This window comes from Gigantopelta aegis, chromosome 8, assembly GCF_016097555.1.
Source record: "Gigantopelta aegis isolate Gae_Host chromosome 8, Gae_host_genome, whole genome shotgun sequence".
Taxonomy (NCBI): domain Eukaryota; kingdom Metazoa; phylum Mollusca; class Gastropoda; order Neomphalida; family Peltospiridae; genus Gigantopelta; species Gigantopelta aegis.
Window position 1 is genome coordinate 34,783,450 of NC_054706.1, and position 24,453 is coordinate 34,807,902.

At 31.2% G+C, this 24,453-nt stretch overlaps 1 protein-coding gene across 2 annotated transcripts in view; it reads right to left on the reverse strand.

Annotated features, from left to right (window-relative positions):
• Nucleotides 1–24,453, reverse strand: part of LOC121378667 — a 159,300-nt gene that overhangs the window by 93,256 nt on the left and 41,591 nt on the right. For both annotated transcript variants that reach the window (XM_041506945.1, XM_041506947.1), the window contains 29 exons: nucleotides 23,169–23,357; nucleotides 22,527–22,652; nucleotides 21,478–21,663; nucleotides 21,100–21,243; nucleotides 20,471–20,674; nucleotides 19,963–20,097; nucleotides 18,981–19,166; nucleotides 18,356–18,490; nucleotides 17,563–17,739; nucleotides 16,400–16,534; nucleotides 15,410–15,601; nucleotides 14,187–14,312; nucleotides 13,667–13,855; nucleotides 13,111–13,239; nucleotides 12,107–12,289; nucleotides 11,527–11,655; nucleotides 10,491–10,679; nucleotides 9,862–9,996; nucleotides 9,053–9,238; nucleotides 8,451–8,597; nucleotides 7,686–7,877; nucleotides 6,862–6,993; nucleotides 6,138–6,323; nucleotides 4,474–4,803; nucleotides 3,467–3,598; nucleotides 2,457–2,636; nucleotides 1,710–1,841; nucleotides 1,184–1,372; nucleotides 547–687 (listed from right to left, as the gene is read on the reverse strand). In XM_041506945.1, the coding sequence (XP_041362879.1) occupies nucleotides 547–687; nucleotides 1,184–1,372; nucleotides 1,710–1,841; nucleotides 2,457–2,636; nucleotides 3,467–3,598; nucleotides 4,474–4,803; nucleotides 6,138–6,323; nucleotides 6,862–6,993; nucleotides 7,686–7,877; nucleotides 8,451–8,597; nucleotides 9,053–9,238; nucleotides 9,862–9,996; nucleotides 10,491–10,679; nucleotides 11,527–11,655; nucleotides 12,107–12,289; nucleotides 13,111–13,239; nucleotides 13,667–13,855; nucleotides 14,187–14,312; nucleotides 15,410–15,601; nucleotides 16,400–16,534; nucleotides 17,563–17,739; nucleotides 18,356–18,490; nucleotides 18,981–19,166; nucleotides 19,963–20,097; nucleotides 20,471–20,674; nucleotides 21,100–21,243; nucleotides 21,478–21,663; nucleotides 22,527–22,652; nucleotides 23,169–23,357 (4,836 nt within the window). The remainder of the gene's footprint in view (nucleotides 1–546; nucleotides 688–1,183; nucleotides 1,373–1,709; nucleotides 1,842–2,456; nucleotides 2,637–3,466; nucleotides 3,599–4,473; nucleotides 4,804–6,137; nucleotides 6,324–6,861; nucleotides 6,994–7,685; nucleotides 7,878–8,450; nucleotides 8,598–9,052; nucleotides 9,239–9,861; nucleotides 9,997–10,490; nucleotides 10,680–11,526; nucleotides 11,656–12,106; nucleotides 12,290–13,110; nucleotides 13,240–13,666; nucleotides 13,856–14,186; nucleotides 14,313–15,409; nucleotides 15,602–16,399; nucleotides 16,535–17,562; nucleotides 17,740–18,355; nucleotides 18,491–18,980; nucleotides 19,167–19,962; nucleotides 20,098–20,470; nucleotides 20,675–21,099; nucleotides 21,244–21,477; nucleotides 21,664–22,526; nucleotides 22,653–23,168; nucleotides 23,358–24,453) is intronic.

Here is a 24,453-nt window from a genome sequence, read left to right on the forward strand (position 1 = left end):
AGCTGTAGAAGAACACTTACAAGTAAGTTTCAGATGTGAACTTTCTTACATGTCTTTGGACACTAACAGCATCATTTCATTAGCAATGATGTTTTTCATCAACGCATATGTCTACTCTGCTATAGCATTTTCTATTAATTTATAGTATTAAAAAAGTGTAATATTACGTAGTATAATGTATTTATGTCACAATTTTATTGCTTTATGTACATTTCACGTGTCTTCTTCAAAATATCTCAATATGGCTGCCTGAATAATCCGCAGTAGTGCGAGTCAGACGGTATGTGTGTGTAGGCATGGCTTAAATTTGTTTTGTTCTTCAAGATATGAATGCAAAAAAGTAAATACCCTTGACCAATCAAATTTATAGACACAAAGAAAACTTAATTATTTCAATATGTTTATGTTATAGTTTTTACCTGGCTTAAACAATATTTATTCCCAATTATAATGCTGGTTGGGGATTGGCCAAGAGGAAAATGCCTATATCAATAATTTTTACCTATTTTATATATACAACAGACAAAAAGTTAAAAAAGTACATACTGTGTATTGAACTGGTTGGTCATTCAGTACAGATGTCTTAAGTATTACTTGTGCTTGTTCGTTGTTGATTTTATTCACTCTAAAGTATGATGGTGCTGTCCCATCTCCAACAATTTCATAATCAATTGTGTTAAACGGAGCCTAGAATTAAAAAAAGAAAATATACCTTGTTAGACATCATCAAAAAATCTTACCAATCATATTTACTTTGTAGCTCAGTTACACATTCTGAATAGTTAATGAATAACATTAATTAATTAAACATGTATTGCTTTAAAAGATGAGTATGCACCACAAAAATATTAGTGATTAGTGTAAGCTAAGTGATAAAAAAGCACACAATAAAATAAGAAATTTGGAACATTAAATTCTTAGCATCTAACATACCTTAAAACAAAAAGAAAAGTAAAGTGAAACTTACAAATAAAAAATATTAATAGAATTCTGGCAATTAATACCATATAGTGTATCACTATATAAAATAACACAATGTATAACTTAAAATAAATGTAAGTTAATGTATTTTAATATAACAAAACATAACATAAGGTAAAATAAAGAAACATAACACAATAGAATAGTTTTAGATTATTATTAAGAAAACATTAAAATCAAATTACTAGCAAACAACACCTACTATTATGTCCAAATCGTTTGCCGAGACTGTGTACACCACTGAATCAACAGCTTGAGTTTCTTGAATCTGAGTCTCATACGGGGCATTCTGAAAGATGGGTGCATTCAAATTCCTCACCACCGTGATATCCACAGTTGCTGGAGCGCTGGTTCGTGATGGGATGCCCATATCGTATGCCTCCACTTGAAACTGAAAAAATAGGCAGTCATGATGTCAAATTTGTAATGCTGAAATTGACACTGTCATGGTCACCAGAAACTAACAGCTATATCTTGCCATCTGACTTACAAACAATTCTACATGAAAACAGATTTTTACTAACTGAACATCTGCTTCAGGTATTACCAACAGCCTTAACTGAAGAATGTAAATAAAAAACACAATAAATGATTGTAGGCATGATATACAAGATAAAATTATTTTATTAATTTTCTGACATTATAGGTGACAGTAACAAACATTTTAAACGTGGAGTTGTTTTAATCCTCAAATACGTTGTTAGTGGGCATTTTGAAAATATACTTACATTAAAGGTCTGAGCTCTGCATGGATCAACCAACAGAGACCTTCGTGCAGAAATAAAGCCAGTGAGAGCATTTATCTGGAAACAGTCTTGTGGGGTACCAAAGAATCGGTATCGTACATCCTTGTTAGGGCTCTGAAAAGGAAAACACCCCAGTGAATTACACATTTGTAGCACTCATTTTAAAGCACTGACACAAGTAAAAAAAGATGAAGACTGTGTTTAGCTGAGAAGCTGTTTGTCAATCATCGTAATAAACAACATATGTTCTAGAGAACACGATAAGTAACCTGCTCCTACTGCAACTTTTTGTCTAAAATATAAAAACAGGTTTTTTTTTTACATACTCAATTACTACAAAGTCATTGACTTGAAAAAAATTAATATTTTGAACAAGAAAAGGAAATAATAAATTTAGCAATGCATTTCTAATAACACAAATAATACTGATAGCCACATTTATGGACATTTGAAATATTACTACTAATAACACATAATAATGCATCCATAATTTTCAAAACAAATTCTATAAAATTTCCCCTTCTATATAAATAAAATGACAAATATATGACATAATATATATATAGATAGATAGATATAAGAAATATTAAAAATACAGTTTAAAAATGGTAAAACTCCATTTAATAATTTTTTTTAAATTATTTTTTAAAAGACATATTGTTCACACATTCGTGAAAATAATAGAAGAAAAAAGATTTCCATACTGAAATATTTTACAAGAGACTTTACCGTTAAATCATTGTCTGTGGCGTTGACATCAATTATGGTCTCTCCCATGTTAATGGTTTCAGGAATTCTGTTTTGGTAGCTGGTTGGATTGAAGCTTGGTGCACGGAAGTTGGTTGTGATGGTCACTACACCCACTGTTGTATTACACAAGCCACCACGATCACAAACCTGAATACGTAGCTGTAAAGCGAAAGAAAACAGACCATGAAATGAGGCCAACATAAAAGAACATGCAATTGAAGTTTACACATTATTTTGTGGTCTTGTTAAGTCACTTCAAATATGCCTATTTTGCTTCCAATTACTAACACACACAAAAAATCAGTCTATCAAATGTTAATAATTTCAATTTCTGTTACATTCATTACAATATAATGTCTTCCAGACGTAGCAATGAAACTTTGTTAATTTCTCGATGAACATAAAAAGTACATCGTCAAGGAACGTCATATCTGATGACGTCCTTTTACATGGGCAAGTTGTCTGGTTAAGCATTATTGTTTACAGACCGAAACAATTCAAAACATAGGATAAACTTTTAGTGTTATTATCAGCAAATATGATTCAAATTTAATTATAAGTATTGTCTGTTATTTCTTTTACGTTCATCTGGGAATGAAAAAAAAAAAAAAAAATCAACCGTAAACTTATGAGAACAGCTTTGCTGATTCATACAGTTTGCAGATGATTTGTGGGTTTTTTCATACCTCGATGAACGTAAAAGAAATAACAGACAATCCTTAATTAATTAATTTTTACAGGTACATGTAGTTTTTTAATGCACTACTTCTGCAAACACATTTAGGTCATTACAGTGACCAACTAAATACATGACAGTCATTATAATGACCAATATTAAGTATCATCAACACTGATCATCTATCAGTAAACTTAAGTTCTTACGTGATAGTGATTTTAGTTAAAGGTTTACCTATTAAAAAAACCCTCAGTCCTCAACCAATACTAATTAAGTTAATAAATATTTATCTTCTAAGGGGTGTAGTACATACCTGGTAGTCATTTCTGTTGATCTGTCCGAGGTTATTACTGATGGTAACCTGACCATTTGAATCAATACCAAAGTATGCATCAGCAGGATCATCACCAATTATTGTGTAGTCCAGCTGACCAAACACAGTAGTCTATAAAACAGAACAATGTATATCGTTCAGAAAGTAGCATTGACATTATATTCAAGGTCTTATTTAATGAGTTATGAATAAACATCACAGTTCTAGATAAAATAAATTACATTCTTGAAATTTTTTATGTTTTAAAGATACATTTTAATTATTATAATGAGAAAAAAAAAGGCTCATACATTTTTTTATATCAGATGTTAGAATTTAATTTTATTCACATTTATACAAATTTAACAAAAATTTAGTTTTTTTAATTTTGCTATCTCTTATCCAATCCATACTATATACTACTAACATTAAGGTGGATAAGTAGTGTTATAAATGTAATATTTTACCCATTACCGTTAAGCACTTAAATGGATTCTTTCCATTTTAATAAGATATTCCACTTGCCAAATAATGCTGCTATCCATATAAGGACTCATTAAAAACATTTAACAAATGCACTGATATGGGCAATCATTTTAAATGCTCATTTTGCAATTGAACTAAATCATAAAAATTTACACAAATAAAAAATTTTAACTAAAATTTTCTATTCTGAAATTATTACTGTTTACAATATAATTTTAAGGGATTAAATAATTTTTAAAATTACAGTTTTACTGATAAGCCAATATTTAAATAGTGAATACAGTGAAACCTCTCAAGACCGGACCCTCTGTATACAGGAATTCCCTCAAAACCAGACATTTTACAGAGTCCCTTTTTAAAAACCAGTACAGAACTTAACATCTCTAAACCAGATCCCTCTTATTACTGGACATCTGTATTGGTCCCAAGGATGTCCGGTTTAGTGGGATTTCACAGATTTTCTAACAATGTTTTCAGCCATTTTAAAATTTATGGAAAGAACCAACAAAATCAATCCTTACCGGAGGATCATTGTCTCGACCGAGAACTCTGAAGACATTGGTTCCGGGAGGTGGAGTAGATCCCTGGTTCAGGTCTGCTGTGTATGGAATGCCAGTGAAGTACGGATTGGTGTTGCGGCGGACATTCACAGTCACGTAAGCCAGAGCACTAGCACATCGCCGATTGGTGGCCATATCACACACTTGAACACTTCCAGAGAACGTGTTTTGAGACTTAATAAGAGTCAGTGATTTCCGAACGTACACCTCACCGGTGGACCCACGCACACCAAAATACTCATTGAACAAAGGACTGCTGGTTGAGGTGTAAGACAACTTACTGTATGGTTCCTGAAAATCAGAAATAAAACCAGACACATTAAATATACATCATAAAGTTCATACCATTATACAAACAACTCCAATTACTTACAAACTGAAGAATTGTATTTGATGTGAAACCTCCACAAAATGAAAATAATAACTATTATAGCACATGTATGAGCTAATAGCTTATAGCCTTGTCAAGTACTTAGGGCTTAAGATGTTTCCTGTTAACTACAAACTGAAGATGAATTTGATGAATACATTTCATAATAATCACTATCAGGTGCTACACCTACTGTTACAGAACCGTCACTATCCAGCACAATACATCCTTCCCACTTTGTGAAGTGAATGACTACAGGTGCTATAACATAACAGCCGCTATCCAGCACAATACATCGTTCCCACTTTGTGAAGTGAAGGATTGGCTCTCTCAGACTTAACAGATCTGAATTAAAGTCTTGATAATAATAATAATAATAATAATAATAATAATAATAACCCATGAATTAGCATCAAAACAATGATAAAGACATCTTTGTGAAACAGGAACAACAGATCTTGCTCACTAGGGACACCCAACATCAAAAGTATGTTGTTAATTTGAATTAGACTAAGAAAATTATGCAAAGGGTTTTCAAAAAGTTGAAAAACATGTACAAGGTTAAAACAGGGCATCATTTTAGTCAGTGGTGCATCATACTTGGAAATGGATTCTAAAGGCTGAATTTACGAAGCCTGTTTTTCTCAAACACAAGTGTTTAAGCATCATAAATATGAGTAGTTACCAGCACGTAAGATAAAAAAACAAGCTTTGTAAACCGGGCCTTAAATGTCTACCACAAAACTTTCCAAAAGTCTTCAGTCCTTCAAAGACACAAACATAATATTATAATCAGGAGTAAGTAGCATGCCCTAAAATAAGAAGTTCAGAAAGGTAAATACCAAACACTGCATCAAATGAAATACTGCTCCACATAAAGACAAACCTTTCTATTAGAAAGCCGACATCATGCCTTTTTTTTTTTTTTTAGTTTGGAGGCCAGTGTCAATTTGAATAATATAAAAATTGACGCATAAAACAAAAATTAATTTAGCTACACATTTTTAAACAAAATTTGCCAAATTCCTGAAATGATTTCTTACTCTGCTTACATGCCGAGTTGTTCAAATAACTGAATAAGAAAAAACATACTGAACATATTCAAGAGATATCCAGATGAATAATAATTATTTTATGGTATTATGCAGTATTTTACAACTTTCTTATAGGAAACAAATGGTGCATAGTCTTGCAGCTGTTACTTCTTGCAGAGGTAGCTACATTTTTCTTCAGATCAACTTAACAAAACACTCACACTTTCATCTGTGTCTATTGCATTAATTGTGACAATAGCTTCACCGAGAGGTTGAATTTCCAGAATGCCAAGTGTATAATTCTGTGTTATGAGACGTGGATCATTCAAGTTGCGCTTCACTGTCACCAACACTGTTGTGGTGTCAGACATCTGTGGGGTGCCACCATCTTTAGCAACAATTCGTAGCTAAATGAAAAAAAAAAAGAAGACCATTAAAACAGTATCAATTAACATGTCATCAACAAAATAGGATCCTCCTTTACTATAAAGTTGAGCTAATATATGAAAACATATCAGATTATATTGTTCTAAAAGTAAGAAGACTTAATATTTTAATGTGAAACAAATGTATGTACTATTTTTGGAACATTAATGTCAAATGAGAATTTACACATGGAGTTACTTCAGTTTTAATATTTGTTATCATTCATTCACTATATTATTGTCACACAATAGCTGAGGAGGAACCCAAGCAGAAAGAAATTCAACAGGTCTACTAGTCTCTCACTCTTCCATCTGATACTATGCATAAGTAACGTGTTTGCGACAAAGCAAAATATATATGCATATCCTGAATAAAGTATGATATCTAGGTCATACAAATAAAAAGAAAATATGCTTTTTAACACTGAAATTATAAATAAAAACAAGACATTTCTAGTTGTTTGTACAATATATATGCCTCTTCTTGTGGCTGCCTTAAAAAAAGCCCATGGATTCTTACTGTGTATTCTTCACGTTTGTCGGACTCCAGTGATGCCTGTGTTGTTATGGCACCATTTCCACTGTTAACAGCAAACAGAGTGCGAGCAATACCATCACCAATCAGGGTGTAGTTAACATCTTTGTAGGGTGACTGCAAAATTTTTTTAAAGCAAATTAAGACATTGAAAAAACATATTATGATAAAATGTACACCTGCCTAAGCCATTTTAAAGCTTGATGTAGTCAACATCCAACTTAATAATTACACAAAAATGCATGTATTTTAAACTATCAACTTATGGGTTTCTTTACAGACAATATTCCAAAATATAATTATTAGAAACTAAATAGGTTAACATATTTGCTAAATCCAAATATAAATAAATACTTAAATTAAACATTTTACTCTCGTACATTCAGTTCAAATTACTGTATTCATAGTTTGAATGACAACAGGTATTCATTATTCAGTTATCTTTTATTTTCCTATAAATGGTGTATAAATTCTCCATATTACACTTGTTAATGCAACAGATATGAAGATTAAATTATCTTTTTTAATTTGAAGATCAATTAAAAAAAATTTGAATAAGGTACTAATAAAAAATTGCAAAGGTTTGTTTTTTATGACACAGAGAATGAATTTTTTTTTTTTTAAACCTGTTCACTATTCCCACTACAAATATTGTCTACTGTTTCATAAGTACAGCAGAATATAATTTTACTGTCTGGACATTGCAACCATTACTAAAACAATTGAAGAAATAAAATAATGTTATAACATAACCTTTAGAAATTATTCCAAAAAGAACCAGGCAATACTTTACAAAATGTTCTACTTACTTGAGTATCAGCATCTTTGGCAATCACTGATGTCACGCTGCTGCCTGGCGCAATCTTGTATGACACATCAGCAGTGTATGGCTCACCCTCGAACACAGGCGGATATAGATTCCTAATTACATTCACAATGACCAGAGCATCGGGTTGTGATGACCGTGTGGGACTGCCCTTGTCAGTTGCATCCACATCAAACTATAAGTATAATGAATTAATTAATGAATGTAAAATAAATGAATGATTGAATGTATGAATTTATGCATGTATGTATGAATGAATGATTGAATGTATGAATCAATGAAGGCTTAATTAAATGCATGTATTAATGAATGGTTTAGTGGCAACAAATTATCTAAAACATTTTTTCTTAAAATGTAACAATAAACCAATAAAATATAACATGCTTATTGAGCCCCATTTTACAAAGCTATCTACAGCTAAGATCACCTCAAGGTAAGGTAGTTATGCAGTTAAGGTGATAGAGAGCTAAGATCACCTCAAGTGCATAAGATAGTTATGCAGTTAAGGTGATCTTAGAGCTAAGATCGCTTCGTAAAATGCGGCCCTAGTGATTTTAAAATATATATAAAAAAAGGGTTGTTATGGTAATTCTATTTTGTCTTCTACACTATTTTAACATCTATGAAAGAAAATCAATTATGATTATTTTGTATTGCTTGTATGCATGATTCGATATAAAATTACTGTTACATTCTGTTATACCAAAACAGAGCCTACTATATTTTCATGTTTTTCAAATCCACAAACCTCAAATCGCGTTTGTCTCTGTACATCAGATGTCAGTAAGATACGAATAAATATTCTGCCATTATTGTCAATATTAAAAAAGTTCTGAGCATTTCCACCATTGAGACGTTCTTTGATTGAGTACTGAACATTACTTTGAGGAGTATTCTGCAAAAAAGAAGCAAGAATGAAAAATTAAATGTAAGATTTGCTGTAATACACATGGAGTAGTAGAACAATTATCTGCAGTGATCGTTCATGTAGGTTGTCAAAATTGCACCAAGGGACTTGACTAAATCGGTTCATCTTCTATAGATTGTTAATATTATTATGTTTTAACTCTGGATGCATTTTGTCTTTAAGACAGACCACAGTTTATACTTTAGAAAAACAAATCTCATTTGTAATCAATATGACAATGTTAATAGTAAATAATTTTTTGAATTTTTTTTTTGGCAAATTACTTATTTCTAAGTTCAAGTAATCAACATCCAACTTGGGATTTTCCAAAATAACAGTTAATTTCAAGTTTAAAATTAGATATTAAACTTGTGAAAAATCTTTATTATGGATAAACCCATTCACTATAATTAATTAATGAAATAAATATAGTAATATATTACAGGTCTGTCTCCATCATTTGCAAGCACTTGTCCAACCACTGTGGTGTAGCCGTGTGTTTCAAAGACTGTAAAATTGTACTGATTTTGTACAAACACTGGTCGGTTAAGGTTCCGTAGAATCGTGATTGCACAGATTGCTGTGGCAACCTTGACAGGTTTTCCGCCATCAGCTGCTTGAATTCTCACCTTAAAAAAACAGAAGAGCCAAAATCCTAAATCTCTGACTACTGCGATTACAATATATTTATAACTGATTTAAATACCTTCAAATTATAACATTTTGACTTAACTATACATGTACTGTTAGATACATATTTAAGCAACTAGTAAAATAAATGTTATCTAATGACTACTCATGTAATGTCCTGTGCTAGTTTTGATTTCGTAAACTAATCTGGTTGTGGCAGTCCTCTTTGTTCACAAACAATGTATTGTCCAATAAATTATTACCTCAGGAGTGCCTGCCCTCTTAGAGATGAAGCACTAAATACAGATTTAACAAATCAACCACTATTTTGCCAAATGCTCATTCGACTGCATTGTGCAGAGATACGGTCTTGATAGTGGATAATGGTTTTGTGTTCAGATTCAGATGTAAGGTAGTATTATCTATTTAACTATAATTATACTGTAGTGTTATGCATAACAATAATGTATTATATTCTTGAGTGTAGTCTACAAAACTACAATCAGCCACCTGTCTTTAAAATATTTCCAAATCTAAAATAGTATAAATCAATCTGTATTAGCCAGCCATTTGTTATAATACTTTTAGATTATTTGCTGAACAGAGAACTCACTATACTTACATTGTATGTATTAACATCATCTGCAGTAAGGTCACTACTAACTGTCAGATTGCCCTTGGTGCTATCAAGTCGGAAATAGCTGTTAGCATTGCCATCACCAATTAAAGTGTACCGTATGTTTGAAAATGCTGTGTTCTGCACAAAATAAAAAATACATGTAGCATTTAAATACAAAAAACATATAACATATTAATGAAGTTGAAAGATTGCATATGTATTATTATATTTAACCATTTAAGTAGCAAAAACCTTATGTTTTTTGTTTTTTTAATGTTAAACAAAAGAAGCATTAATGCCCTACACTGATAATAACAGAATAAATAATTATCAAAACAAGTTATAGAAAATAAAAAACCTTTTTGTTATACAGGTTAAATTACTTGTGATTTTTCTTTTGTTTACTATATTACTGTTAGCAGTTAGATTTACTATCACAAAAGATAGGGTTAAGGGTGTTTATAATCAGTTCATACAACTGTGCCATAGTGCAGGCTTTTTCCTGATGCTAAAATCCATTCTGGACTATAAAGTCAATAATGTTCTGGTTTAAGCTGCTTTTAGTTCTAAAAGAGTGATAGACACTTAATTATTACAATATTCTCTCTCCCCAATCCATACAAAACATTTACCACTCTATCTGCATCTGTTGCCTGGACAACAACCACCTCAGTTCCAATGGGTGTGTTTTCAGGAATAGATTTACTACAGAAACCAACAAATACAGGCCTGTTGTTGTTACGGACAACGGTAACTGTCACAGTTGCAACAACATTGGTGGACTGAGCTGGAACACCATCATCTTTAAGACTGATTGTCATCTAGAAAAGAAAAAAAAAGTTTTTTTTTATATCCAATAATAATATTGTGGAATATGCCAAACACATAACTGACCATATCTAACACATGCTACAAATGCAACTTTCATACAAGATGTCAGATAATGAATGTTCCTTTGGCACAGACCTACTCATGAAGCTTAATACAGGTAAAACAAATTGGTCATTGCCAGCGATGGTCATCTATGGTCATCTATGGTTTCTGTAGACAAGTCCATACATAATTCTTGTAGAGATTAATAGTAAATTTCTGATACTGGACTGCAAAACCAGTTAAAAATGGCAATCTTTTTGTCAGTACTAAATGCATAGAGGTACAGGAATGGACTTTGTACACTGATAATGCTTCTTTGTCTTTAAATGACTGAAACAAGACAATGATGCCAAACAACAATAATCTTAGTACCATAAATTACTTCTTTCAACATGACACAGTTGACCAGAATGAACCATTCAGCTTTTATCAGCCTCAGTGGGATGAGCTGGCTAACATTTTATGTAGAATTGTCTCTATCCACCATATAAAAAACACAAAACAAGCAATGCCCTAAGCCTCATCACGCACTGGTTCATTCTATGAGACATAGGTCCAACTATCAGGATGTGTACAGCTACCATTTCATAACAATATGATTTCATCAAGTACATCATTATCATACTTTCTTTTAATCCTTTTAATCTCATGAAATATCTGGTAAGAAAGCATACAAAAAATATTAACATTTCCATCTTATATCAGTTATTACAATCACTAAATTGGTCTGAACGATATTTTTAAACATCAATAGTCAATTAAAATTCAACCTTAATGTGGTTATTGCATACTCACTCTGCATTCTGAAAATGTGGACAATGTTAGATCACTCTTGATGTAAATTATTCCAGATGGAGACATGAGTTGAAAATAGTCACTGCAGCCAGATGGTTGAGCTGATGTGACTACATATATTGGCTTATGCTGAAAAAGAGTTAAGTTAACTGAAGATACAAACCAAAAAAAGAAACCACGTAATATTTGAAGGAAACATTTAACACATATCCACATCAAACTTGGTGCTGTTAAAACAAAATAAATCCTGTAAATAACACATTTTACACAGGTGTCATAACAACAGGTTTATTGATAGCTGTATGTTTCAAACTGTTATTATGTTTCAAATAAATATCTTTTGATATGGATTCTGCACAAATATATAATTCCACACTACTGCATAAGTTCATTTAGCGAATGCAGAGTGCAAGAAGAGAAATTGTTATCATGTAAACAAAGTTAAAATAACCTCTTTAAAATTAATACAGCAGTCTTAACAAACAATTAAAAAAAAAATACATTGTACAGTACATTAAAAATATAATGAACAATTTTATTTTTATTTTTCATTTTTGGTACAAAATAATTAAAATCTTACTCCATCGGCATCTGATGATTGCAGTGTTACAATAGTCTCTCCTAGGGTATCGGTTTCAAACACTTCCTTCTCATAATTTGTCACAGTCCATGATGGAGCAGTCGGGTTTTTGTTTACATTTATAGTGATGTTTGTTTTGGCTTTAACACCAGGACTGCCTGAATCATATGCAAGAAGTTCCAGCTGAAAAAGAACCAAAGAATATTTTATATTAAACTTGTAAAACATAAGAAAAATTAGAAATAAAAACATGTGAATTTAAAAGCAATAATAATTACTCACTGTAAGTGACTAAACAAATTTGTTGCATGCAAAGATACTGCAGTGTCTTAATCAATAATGCCAGTAATGCAAATTAACTGTTTATACAAATAAATAAATTACAGCTGTTATGTTACGAAATTCACTCATAAAAATGGCACCTAAGAAATCATAAATGACAGCCACAACTCATCTCTGGCACATTAATAAAACTAAGTGAATTAAATTATTTTAACACATAACAAATCATAAATGACTACAGAACCATAATTCGCCTAGATATATTAATAGAATGAACTGAATTAAATTTATTTATCCAATAAAAACTTGCTGTTTGTTCAACGACAGCACCATAGCACATTGATATATTAATCATCGGCTACTGAATGTCAAACACTTGGTATTTTTGACCTGTAGTCTTCAGAGGAAACCCACTACATATTTCCGTTAGCAGTTAGCAGCAAGGGATCTTTAATATATGCACTTTCCCAGACAGGATAGCACATATTTGATATACCAGTCATGGGGCACAGGTTGGGACAGACAAAAACCCAATCAGAGAATGGGTCCACCGAGGAGGTTCAATCATGTGACGAAAACGCCTCAGGTGAGCATTACCGACTAAGCTAGGTCCCACCCCTTCATTCATCCACTAATAAAAGAGTACATTAACAAATCATAAATGACTGAAGAATCTTAACTACCCAAAAATATATTAATTTTACTAACATATTTCAACTTACAGTGTACGTTTGGGCAGTTTCTTGAGCAATGGATGATCGGAGCAAAACGTTGCCACTATTGGGATCAACTCGGAAGAAGGCCAAAGCTGACAAATAGCCACTTCCCACCTCATAGCGCATTGGACGGCTCTGAAAAATAATAAGACTATATATTTCAATACCTTTAATTTAATTTAATAATTCTGAACTTAAAACATGTAAAAGAATCAATATAATTTGAGATTACACCAAGTTCAGATCTTTTTCAAAATAATTAACCTCTATGGCTTTGAAACTGAATAAATACTAGAATCCAAAAAGTTTCAATTCAAATACTTGTGGGTTTTTTGTGGTTTTTTAATAATGAAATGTTTATAAAGAAGAATTTTTATCCTCCAAAACAGAACATGTTTAGTCATCTAAGAAAAAAAGTAGGGAACAAAACAGAAAAATTCTGATGCAGAAAATATACAACTGCAAAACTGGTCAGAGAGTTCTCTTTAATAACTAATTAATTTATTCTGAATTCAATTTCTTACATAAAATAAATTAATAATTATGCCATAAAGTTGCTAACCCCTCTGTCTTGATCATCGGCCCGAACTCGATCGAAGACCAATGTGTCAACCTGTGCATTGAAGTTAATAGTTGTTTGGTATGGACCATTGATGAAAAATGGAGGAAAGTTGTCACCAACAACACTGATTACAACAGTAGCACGGTCAGATTTTTCATTAACAGCTTGATCTCTCACACGAACAGTAAACTGAAAGTAAACCATTTGAAATTCTTAGATACAAAATTTTATTTCGAAGAAACTAGATCTGACATTCCTAATTAATTATTGGAGTACAACCTTCTCATTTATAATATATATGTTTATTTAACTCCATTAGATAAACAAATGTACATTAATTCAGAACAGATGAAAAAGAATTGCAACTTTTTACTAAATGCCATTGAAAAATATATTTGTGCATTACATTCAAATTCTATGAAAATGAACACTACAATATAACTACAAAATATTTTGCTAGAATATAGCATAAGAATTAACCAAGGTCAAATACACACATAGCCATATAATTTATAGTTACCTCAAATCTTCTAATTGTTGTCTTTGTTAAGTCTTTAGTTAATATCATAGTGCCTGTTAGTGTACGAAGGAAGAAGAAATCAAAGCTGCCTTCAATGGCTTGGTCGTATTCGAATCTCAAAACATCCTGAAATATGAGGAATATTTACTAACTAATAAATAATACATTTTACATTCTATCTTAAATCATGTCCCACAATGAAATGTTATCATCTGAAAGTGCTAAAGCTCTAAGATCCATCAACAAAAACTACACATATACAGGTTTCAGTGTAAAATATTGCTACAAAAATAATTGAAGAAATTACCATGAAGAAGCATTAACCTAGTTTAACCTAACATTTTGTTCTTATAATTAGTTAACCTTTATGATACTGCAGTCAACGTGATGCATATCACCTGTACAGCCTTCAATAATTCATACATGTATTTCCTGCCATTTTGCAAACCTCGACTAACAGAAACATTAAAAGTTTAATGTTTAAGTAAAATGGCCATGTTACTTGTTTCTTCAGTTTTCTGTGACAATATAATTGGGAATTTTTAGTTATAAAGACGATTTGCAATGAATGTTTTAGCCTAATAGTATTAGGACATATGTGCAGGGCTCGAAATAGGAAATAAAATATGGCATGCTGTTATTTTTTTTTTACTAGCAGGTTAAAAGAAATGTGTCCTGCTGAAAAAAAAGGCCTCTGCTGGAAATAAGACAGCATGGGGTAAAGGAGTATTTGGGAAAGTGCGTAAAAAAATTAGGACCTATTAAGAGCATTATGGAATTAAAAGTACCACAGAATCATAAGCTATAAATAAGTAGCAGATGAAATAATCACACATACATCGGTCTCTTGAGAAATGATTTGCAATTTTCTGGGTAGTTTAGCAGGTGCATTTACTAAAACATACACTGCTTTTTTCAGGCTATTTCAAACCAGACTGAGAATAATGCATCTGATCACAATTTTATAAAAGTAATCAAGAATTGTTTTTGCATAACAGTTAACTTTATACCATACTACATGTCCACAAGACTTACCCAACTGTTTTATTTGAACAATAGTGATAATCTAGTACCTGGTCAAAGAGTTTTCTTTCACATCTTCTGTCTAAATCAACCATTCCCCATCCCTTTTCATTTTACATTCATAAATATTTACAACTAATGTGTTTTTAAACAAAGAGTTAAAATGTCAAACAACACTGATAAAAATGTATTCAACTTACTCCATCAGCATCAGTTGCATTTAGTTGTATAACTGTTGTGCCTAATGCAAGTTTTTCATCGATGGTCGTTTCATATCTCTTATCTGTTCTCGAAAACACAGGTGGATTCACATTTCTGTTAACGCCAATAGTTACATTGGTGTAGATGACTTGCGTTGTCACTTCAAATGTTTGTGTAGCACTGACTCGCAGCTAAAACAAAATCAAACAAACAATAGTATAATATACTCTTCAAAAAAAAGTAGTTGAGCCTGAAATATTAATGTTAATATCAACTATTAGATCGAACATACGTTTTGACCACAGGCATTCTAGTAAATAAGTTCAGGTCTGTTTATTAACACACCGAAACACATTCCATAGTTTGCACGTGCATCACGCAGTTGCCCCGTACACATGTGTGGGGTGTTGTTCTTGATTTTGACAATTTCCAGGAAGGTCCATTAATCACTGTGGAAGATTATTTCTGTCAATCTTTTTCATTTTTTAGTGTTTGAATTTGCGATTTACTAATAAAAAAAACCTACGTCAACTTTCAAATTTCACTTCTGACCCCAATCGTCATAAAACCTATTGTAATACTGAACTACCTGTTATAATGTTTGCCCAATTAATTCACTATTATCATATAACCATTCCCCACAGCTAATATACCTTACAATTTTGGCAATTGTAAATTCTTATTAGAGTTCCCCTACTTTTTTTGGAGAGTATATATATATATATATATATGGAAAGAAACTAACAACAAGAACGTAGTCATAGTAGAACAGTAGTCAAATCCATTAATGTTTAATTCATTAGTGTGTGACACACCTAGAGAATGGCAGAGATAGGTAAATAATGAAACAGTTTAGTTGATTTTGTAGTTTGAGAATAAAGACTTCTGAATGCCGAAAGTCACCATTAAATACACTTGTACTGAAGTGTGAGAAATGAAACTGAATATTAAAACAATATGTTTTGAAACATTCAATAGTTGATACTTACAATAAAAACAGCTCGCTTGGCGAGGTCTGTTGTTAGGTCTTTCTTTATTAGCACTTGTCCTTGCGTAGTAACTGTAAACCAGTCAGGAGCATCACTGTAACCAAGCAATTTGTAGGTGATGGAACCAGGCTGCAGCTGTAAATACACAACACATGACAATATATTTTTTTTTAAATAAGCTTATGTCATTAGGTTTTGGTAATTTATGGGTAAGTCAACCATTTGTAAATGACAAATATTTTTTACCATTAATTAAAATTTGTATTTTTGATCATGCAAAAGAGTCTTTATTTAGTATGTTACAAAATTCCCCTAAGTGTACTTTATATAAACATCTTGTAGATCGAGTGTTTACAATACTATTTGCAAAAATATATTCCAAAGCACAATCATATTTTATTAACTAAGCTTAAATTGTCAGCCCATTCTTTAGCAATAGAAACTGGAAGGTATAGAAATATAGAAAGGTCAGATAGAATATGTAATTACTGTAATCTAAACAAAATTGAAGACGAATATCATATGGTACTAGAATGTCCGAAATATGAAGATCTTAGAAGAAAATATATCAAACCTTTTTATTGGAAGAAACCTTCAACTTATAAAGTTGTACTGTTATTAAGTATTAATAATATTAAAGTTTTAAACCAGCTTGGTAAATACCTCTCTGAATGTATTTAACAAGTTAAGAAGCACCTGATGATTAATATCAAACCATTATGTATAATTGTGTATTACATTATGTTTATATTATGTAATCACTGTTATATTGTTTTTGCATCTCCTGCACTATATGCAGCCATCGTCTTTATTTATACTATTGTGTTTGTATACTGATGAGCTGTAAAGCTCAAAGTTAATAAAGAATTGAATTGAATATAGAAAGAAGTAATGCATGCCCAAAGTGCATAATTATTACATAATAATTTTTGAAAATATCTGATAAACTTTTATACAACAATTTTTAAAAATAACATTAATCTAGAGTGGTATAAATGAAATGTATTTTACCAAATGGTACAAATTATAACATCCAAAAGAAATTAGTATACTAATTTATTTTCTTTAAAGTAAGTTTTTTCTTGTGTATATAAGTTACCACATTATTTGTGTTTGAATGTAGCTTTATATTTTTTTAAACATCTCATCTTTAATCTACTTACCTGAGGTACTGCTGTTACTTGTATAATCTGGTCATTAACAGGACGGTTTTCATTAATTTGTGTATTGTACTGAGGGAACTGCCAACTGAGATCCTGGGAATCGCGGAGCACATTCACTCGAACTGTTGCTGTACCTGTCAGTGCTGGAAACCCATTATCAGTAGCAAGGATGAGAAACTGAAAAATAAAATAGTGAAACAAATAAAACAATAGTGAAAAAAAAACCCCACATGCATAAGTGGTAGAAAAACAAATATTCTTGATTTATCACAACATATTTAATGTATGGAACAACCCAATATCAGATTATAAAAAGTTCATTTCAAGGTAAACTAGTGCTGATACAAAGAATCAAATGCACATTTATAGAAAGTATCTTATTAATAAATGGTAGCAATGAAAATATTAGTTTGACTAGTCTGGTATGAATTAAGTTATAAACACATTTATTTAACTTATTTGGTTATGTCAGGCAGATTTTACTTCAGAACAAACCAATTGTTTTTCAACTTATAAAAAAAGTAATCTATGTTTGTCCAGCTATTAACTGATATTGTCCTTTGACACAAATCAATTATACCAGTCTTTTGTACTTCAAAATAAGAATTCTTTACTGATAAAAATATTAATAATTTAAACATTTTAATTTTTTTAAATCCTCTAAATTGTAATAATAAGTTCAGTGCAACAACTATTTGTCTTAACTTAAATACAGCAAATAATCTTAGTTATTACGTTATAACTTATATGGATACGTTTTTGTGAATTAACAATAACATGTGCCAAGACATACATCAAGAGTCCTAATTGTTGTGTCCTTGACAGACTTCAGTAGACTGACTCTGCCAGTGGTGGCATGTACATACAGATACTCTGAGGCTTGACCCAGTGGATCTCTTGCTGAGTAACTGAATTCACTAGCAGGTGCCTGAAAACAAAACACAAGCAAAACACGATGAAGACAACTAAAGGTCATCAAACAAATGCCTTTTACTAGTTAGAACATTACAATATCTAAGTTAAGATGCTGTTTTACTATCTGTAGTATCAAAGACTTTGTATTTGACAGTCAAACAGAATACAGAACAAATAAACTACACTGAAATGCCATTATATATTTTGTTATGTTTAAATGGAATAAGTTTTGAACACTCAAAGGAATTTTAATCAGAGGGTCTTTTAGATACAAGTCTTTTCTCATCACTTTCTCGTGGAATTTAACAATGGTCATCTTGATGATCTATGCTAACAATAGCCAGTATAATATGCATATTACAACTTAAACATACTAAAACTCTTATTAAAAACCCCAACTCCAAACAAATAACTCTACCTCTGAATTAAACAGACTCTGTAGTCCTTATAAATTAATTTTAACGGTTTTAAAAATGTTCAACTGTCCTGTTTTAACAAATTACCTTTGGATCATCATCTCTAGCTTGTACAGTGGTAATGAGTTTCCCAACAGGATACAGCTCTGTAATGTTGACTTCAATAAATGGTGTGGTAAAGGATGGGGCTTGCAGATTTCGGTTGACCGTAATTCGCATCTCTGTTTGATCACTCAAGAATGATCGTCCACCATCACGAGTGTACAGCTGAAGCTGTGTAAAGTAGACAAAAAACAAATAATTATTTTAGTGAATATGCTTTACTGTGAAAAACACCAACAAATGTGCCATGTCATTTACAGAAAACGTTGATTAAAATGACATCATGAGGAATTTTAATGTGCCAAATTTTTAGGCACATGTTTGTTAAAAATGTTATCAATATGTAAGCATTTGATATATTACATTAAAAGTAAACCATGTTTCTGTAGCTGTCTGTTTATTATATTTTAATGATGAAATGATAGTTAAACTATATTTTAATTGCCCAAAATGCTATTGTAAACCTCATTACACTCAGACTCTTTTAAAAATAGACAACTCTCATGTTTCAGATTCTTGAGGTCACATATACCTGTGAGCCAAAATATGTGGACATTACACTGTGAAAAAGTGAGATTTTTTTTTTTTTTTTTTTCCCACCATCTGTACTTTTTTGTGTGTGCAGACATTGCCTTCTCAATTTACACAAATTCACTTTGTCTTATATAGATCTTGCACTCACACCCACTAATAAGCTAACAACAGAAAATGTAGCAATACTACACTATAAAAACTAAATAATTAAATGAGTTCATTGACTGTGTAACTACCATTGATAAAAAATCTGTTGACATTGTTTTTAGATAGCTAAACTACTTGCTACTCTTTGAATTTTTCTTTTCAGACTATCAAAAAACAAAATCAAATATTTGTTAACTCTTTTTAAAATAAAGATAGTAAGCAAAAAGCCATTTATTTTTGGAAATGGTTTTATTAAATGCAATAATAAAACAAGTCTATAACTTACAATGTAAGAGGTGTCTGAATCAGCAGCCAATCCCGCAGCATCTGACACGATTACCTCGTTGCTACCTCTAATAGCAAAGAAGTTCACTGCTTTTCCTGCACCAGTGACTTGGTATTGGAGTTGGTTAAAGGGGACCTAAAAAGAAAATATAAAAATTACAAAAAAAACCTTTCAGTAATGCTGCCTTGTTATACGCGTAACTGCCAATTGAAAACTGTTATCTGATAAATAATATTTACTAAACATAACTAATTAAAAAATCTAACTATAATCCTACAAGTAACTTCAATACATTTGACTTTTTAATTATACTTTATGAATGATATGAAATAAATTCAGTTTCAACAATTAAAATGATTAGAATAACAAATTTTGAATTATTACTCTAAAAATAATGTGTAATTAACTTTACTCAACTAAATAGTTGTAAACCAGATGTCCATGGGCAACATCTGAAATTTGCATTCTTAACTGTCTATCAGGATGATGAAGACTCAAATATACTCACATCATTATCATTATCAACAACATTGAAGGTTCCAACCAAATCACTATCACGAATGTTTCTGTTTATAGTTGCTGTATAAACGGTTTGGCCCAAGTTTTGAAAGATAAAACGAGGTGCAGTGTTTCTCACAACTGATATTTCAACAGTGAGATTATTTGTAGAATAACGACTTGGATTGCCTAAATCGCTGGCTCGTATTTCACACTAAAAACAGACAAATAAAAACATAATAAAACAAACACAATATTGTCACATGTTCTTGGAAAACCTTCAATTTCTATACTAAATTTATGAAATTAACAAAATATGTTAGTAGCAAAACATTGTGTAGAATTAAATGTCTTATCTTTAATTTCTTATCTAGCAATACGTTTTCTGGTTTTACAACATACAATCCAGTGATATATCTAAATAATCATCTCCAAAAATATGATGTCTAAACTGAAAATGGATAAAAATGTCTTATTATATCAGATCATCTAACAGGACAAAACAACCTGTCTTAGGCAGCCACCAGTCCTAATGGGCGACTTTTATGCTTCCTATGATGGCTGCTTAACACAGGTTTTACTGCATTAGAAGAGTATTTCAAAAAATATTTCCCCACCCTTTAAAAACTTCACACTTACATTGTAACGGTTTTGATTATTTTGGTTTCCAACCAAATCTGTGTGCACATAGAGGCCACCATTCCTAGTGATGCCAAAGAAAGACCTGCAGTCAGCATTTACTGCAGCAGATGTTAACGAATATTCCAGGTCTTTGTTCGGAGACTGAAATTAAATAATAATGATGCTAACACAATTCACACAACAAACATCATTTAGTAATTTTTTAATGTATTATTATATTAAAAATGTTGTGACCTTGAATTATGATAACTTAAAAAAATACAAGTGGATTATATAGCCTATAGGCATTAACACCATTTGTATGATTGACAAATGTTTTCATCATTTCATTTTTCATTTAGCGAAATAACGTGTTATGACTATTTCAAAACTTACAGACTGATCATTGTCACTGGCCTGTGCAGTGAAAAAATCTTCCCCAAGCTTTTGTATTTCCAAGATTCTTGCTTGCAACACGGTGTTCTGGAACTGAGGCGGAAATAGATTCCTGGTTACAGTAACTTGAACCACTGCTAAATCTGTCTTGCGTGGACTGCCTCCATCTCGTGCTCGAACAAATATCTAAATAAAAAACATTAATCAATTATTTAAATACACAAATCTTCATTCACAGATAGCATATAAATACCATGCTGTCTCACAACCTTCTCAAAGATAACATGGTAATAATGTTCTATTGAGAATACCAAAAATGAAATATACCAAACACACATACAAGATTCTGCATTAAAGGGAAAAGGGAGGCAAGAATTTCAGAGGTATGACACATGAAAAGTAATGTTTTAGGACCAAGAATTTCAGGGGTAAGACACATGAAAAGTAATGTTTTAGGACCAAGAATTTCAGGGGTATGACACATGAAGATTAATATTTTAGGGCCAAGAATTTCAGGGGTATGACACATGAAAATTAATATTTTAGGGCCTTGTGAAAATACTTTTTTCGTAATTTGGATCATGAGTGGATGAAATCTAAACAAGGTTTACCATTTACAACATTTTTGCTTGCCTTGACATTAAACAGGCATACTATTGAAGTAAAGAGTTTGAAAAATAACATATAAAAAGCAAATAAAACTACAATACACAAGAACAAATGTGATAAAAACTAATCCATATTAAAAATATTCTACTAAACCAACAGAAAAACAACGATGGCTTAGATTTAACAAGAGTAAAAAAAAAGACATCTGGACCTTAACAGCGAAGAATAAAGAAGGAAGCTTCAGTCATGTGACCGGAACAGGAAACTTAAGACTATTGGAAGATTTTAAGCCATCCCTTTGGCTGTTGGGATGTTCAGACCAGTTTACTAACATAGGAGGAATACACTATTAGTTAAAATAGGAAATAATTTTAAGATAGTGCTTGTCATTGGCATGAACACTGAAGATATTTATGTTAGCTGGTTAAAAATCCACTTACTTCATAGTTTTCTCCACCATCAGAACTGAAACCAGAAGCTGTGACAATAGACTGACCATTGATGGTAAACAGACTTTGTATGTTGCCAAAAGGTAGAATGTCATACTCAATGCTGTTAAATGGATTCTATAAAAAAAAGTTTAAAATCAATATTGAACATTCAAGACAACTGAATAACAAACAGAAAATTATATCAATGATGATTATAAATAATGAGTGCTTTGAAAAACATTTCTATAAATTAAATTTATGAGATGAATAGTAATAAAATGTAATAAAACAAGATAATTTTTTTTACAAAAGATATAACAACTATTTCATAAATTAAATTAATATTGAAATTCTTTTACCATTTGTTAGAGAAAAATTAAAAGCAGTTTCCACCCATATATTATTCAACCAAGACAATGGTTCACATTTATAATATAATAAAATGCTTTTAGTTCCAGAACAATTTCAGTCTTCCAACTTATTTTCTGATATCTGCTGGAGATAGCAACGTAATATCCTAGATACAATGTTTTGTTTTTAAATTTGTATAGGCTTGTTTCCAATAAAATAGTTGTATTCGATACTCATATTTTCTTTATTCTATAAAAAACAACCCCACCCAGATATAAATCTCAAAGATAATTTTTTTACCACACGATCTTCATCTGTGGCAAGAATGGATATCACTTGTTGTCCTGTTCCAATATCAGCACGTATGGTTGCTTTATATGGTTCATTTTGGAACACTGGTGGATATTTGTTCCTGGTAATGTTAACCATCACTGGGGCCAATGAACTCTGCCTCCTTGGTTTTCCTCCATCACGAGCTACCACATTGAACTATAAAAAATATAAACAAGTTATTACACTAAATACAAAAATTAAATAAATAAACCTCACCACAACCACTACCACCACCACCACCAACAACAAATAACAACAACAATTCTGAAGTATATTGAAGTTTTTTTTTTCAAAGTGAGTACAGTAACAGGAACACTGATAACTCACAAATAATACAAGTTCAAATGCAGAATTTAAGTTATCATTTGCCAAATCACAAAATGCAAATTAATATTGAATTTGGCAAATATATTTTATTACTAATTTGCCAAAAAGCTCAATCAAAAATAATATGTTGTTTTGCAGATGTACTTTTTGGCAAATTAAAACTTTAATTTGTATACAAATTTTCTGATGAAATTCACCTCACTGCTATTACTATTAGGGACCCAGTTTAAAGACCAACACGTTCTGTCAATAGAAGTTCACATACATGCCCAGGAAAAAAACAAACAACAGCTGTAGTAGAGCAGACTCCAGTCTGCTGCCATACATGTTATTCCCCTCGTGTCTTGTGATATCATAATTTATCAGCACGTGTTGATAAAAGTATAAAATCCGAGGCTTGCCGAGGATTTTCATACTTTTATCAACGAGTGCTGATAAATTATAATATCATAAGACACGAGGGGGTATTCTTTTTATCATCCATTATTATTATTTTCATTTGCGACAATTGTAAACAATTCTTTGAAACCTATGGAATGTTATAAGAAGCGATATCTCCAAGGAGAATATCGCAGACGATATCACAAATTATAGTGCCAGTGATATCTCCTACAATAGCCTCCAATGGATAATAAATAGAGTATAGTGTACAAGAAATTTTGTCATGCATTGTTTACAAGAAAAACTGGGTGCTATTAACTTAACATTTAAAATTTTCAATAACTATCTTATGCTAACAAAAAGAGCTTGTTTTAATACCAAATGCAATAACATAAAAAATTATTATCTGATCCATCATATACATAGAAAAACAAAAATGTTGGACAAATGTTTTAAATTAGTTTAAAAACTTGAGATACTCTCATATTAAAAATTCAATTGTGACTTTGTATATGAATTTTATACGTCAATACTAAATAAGTTG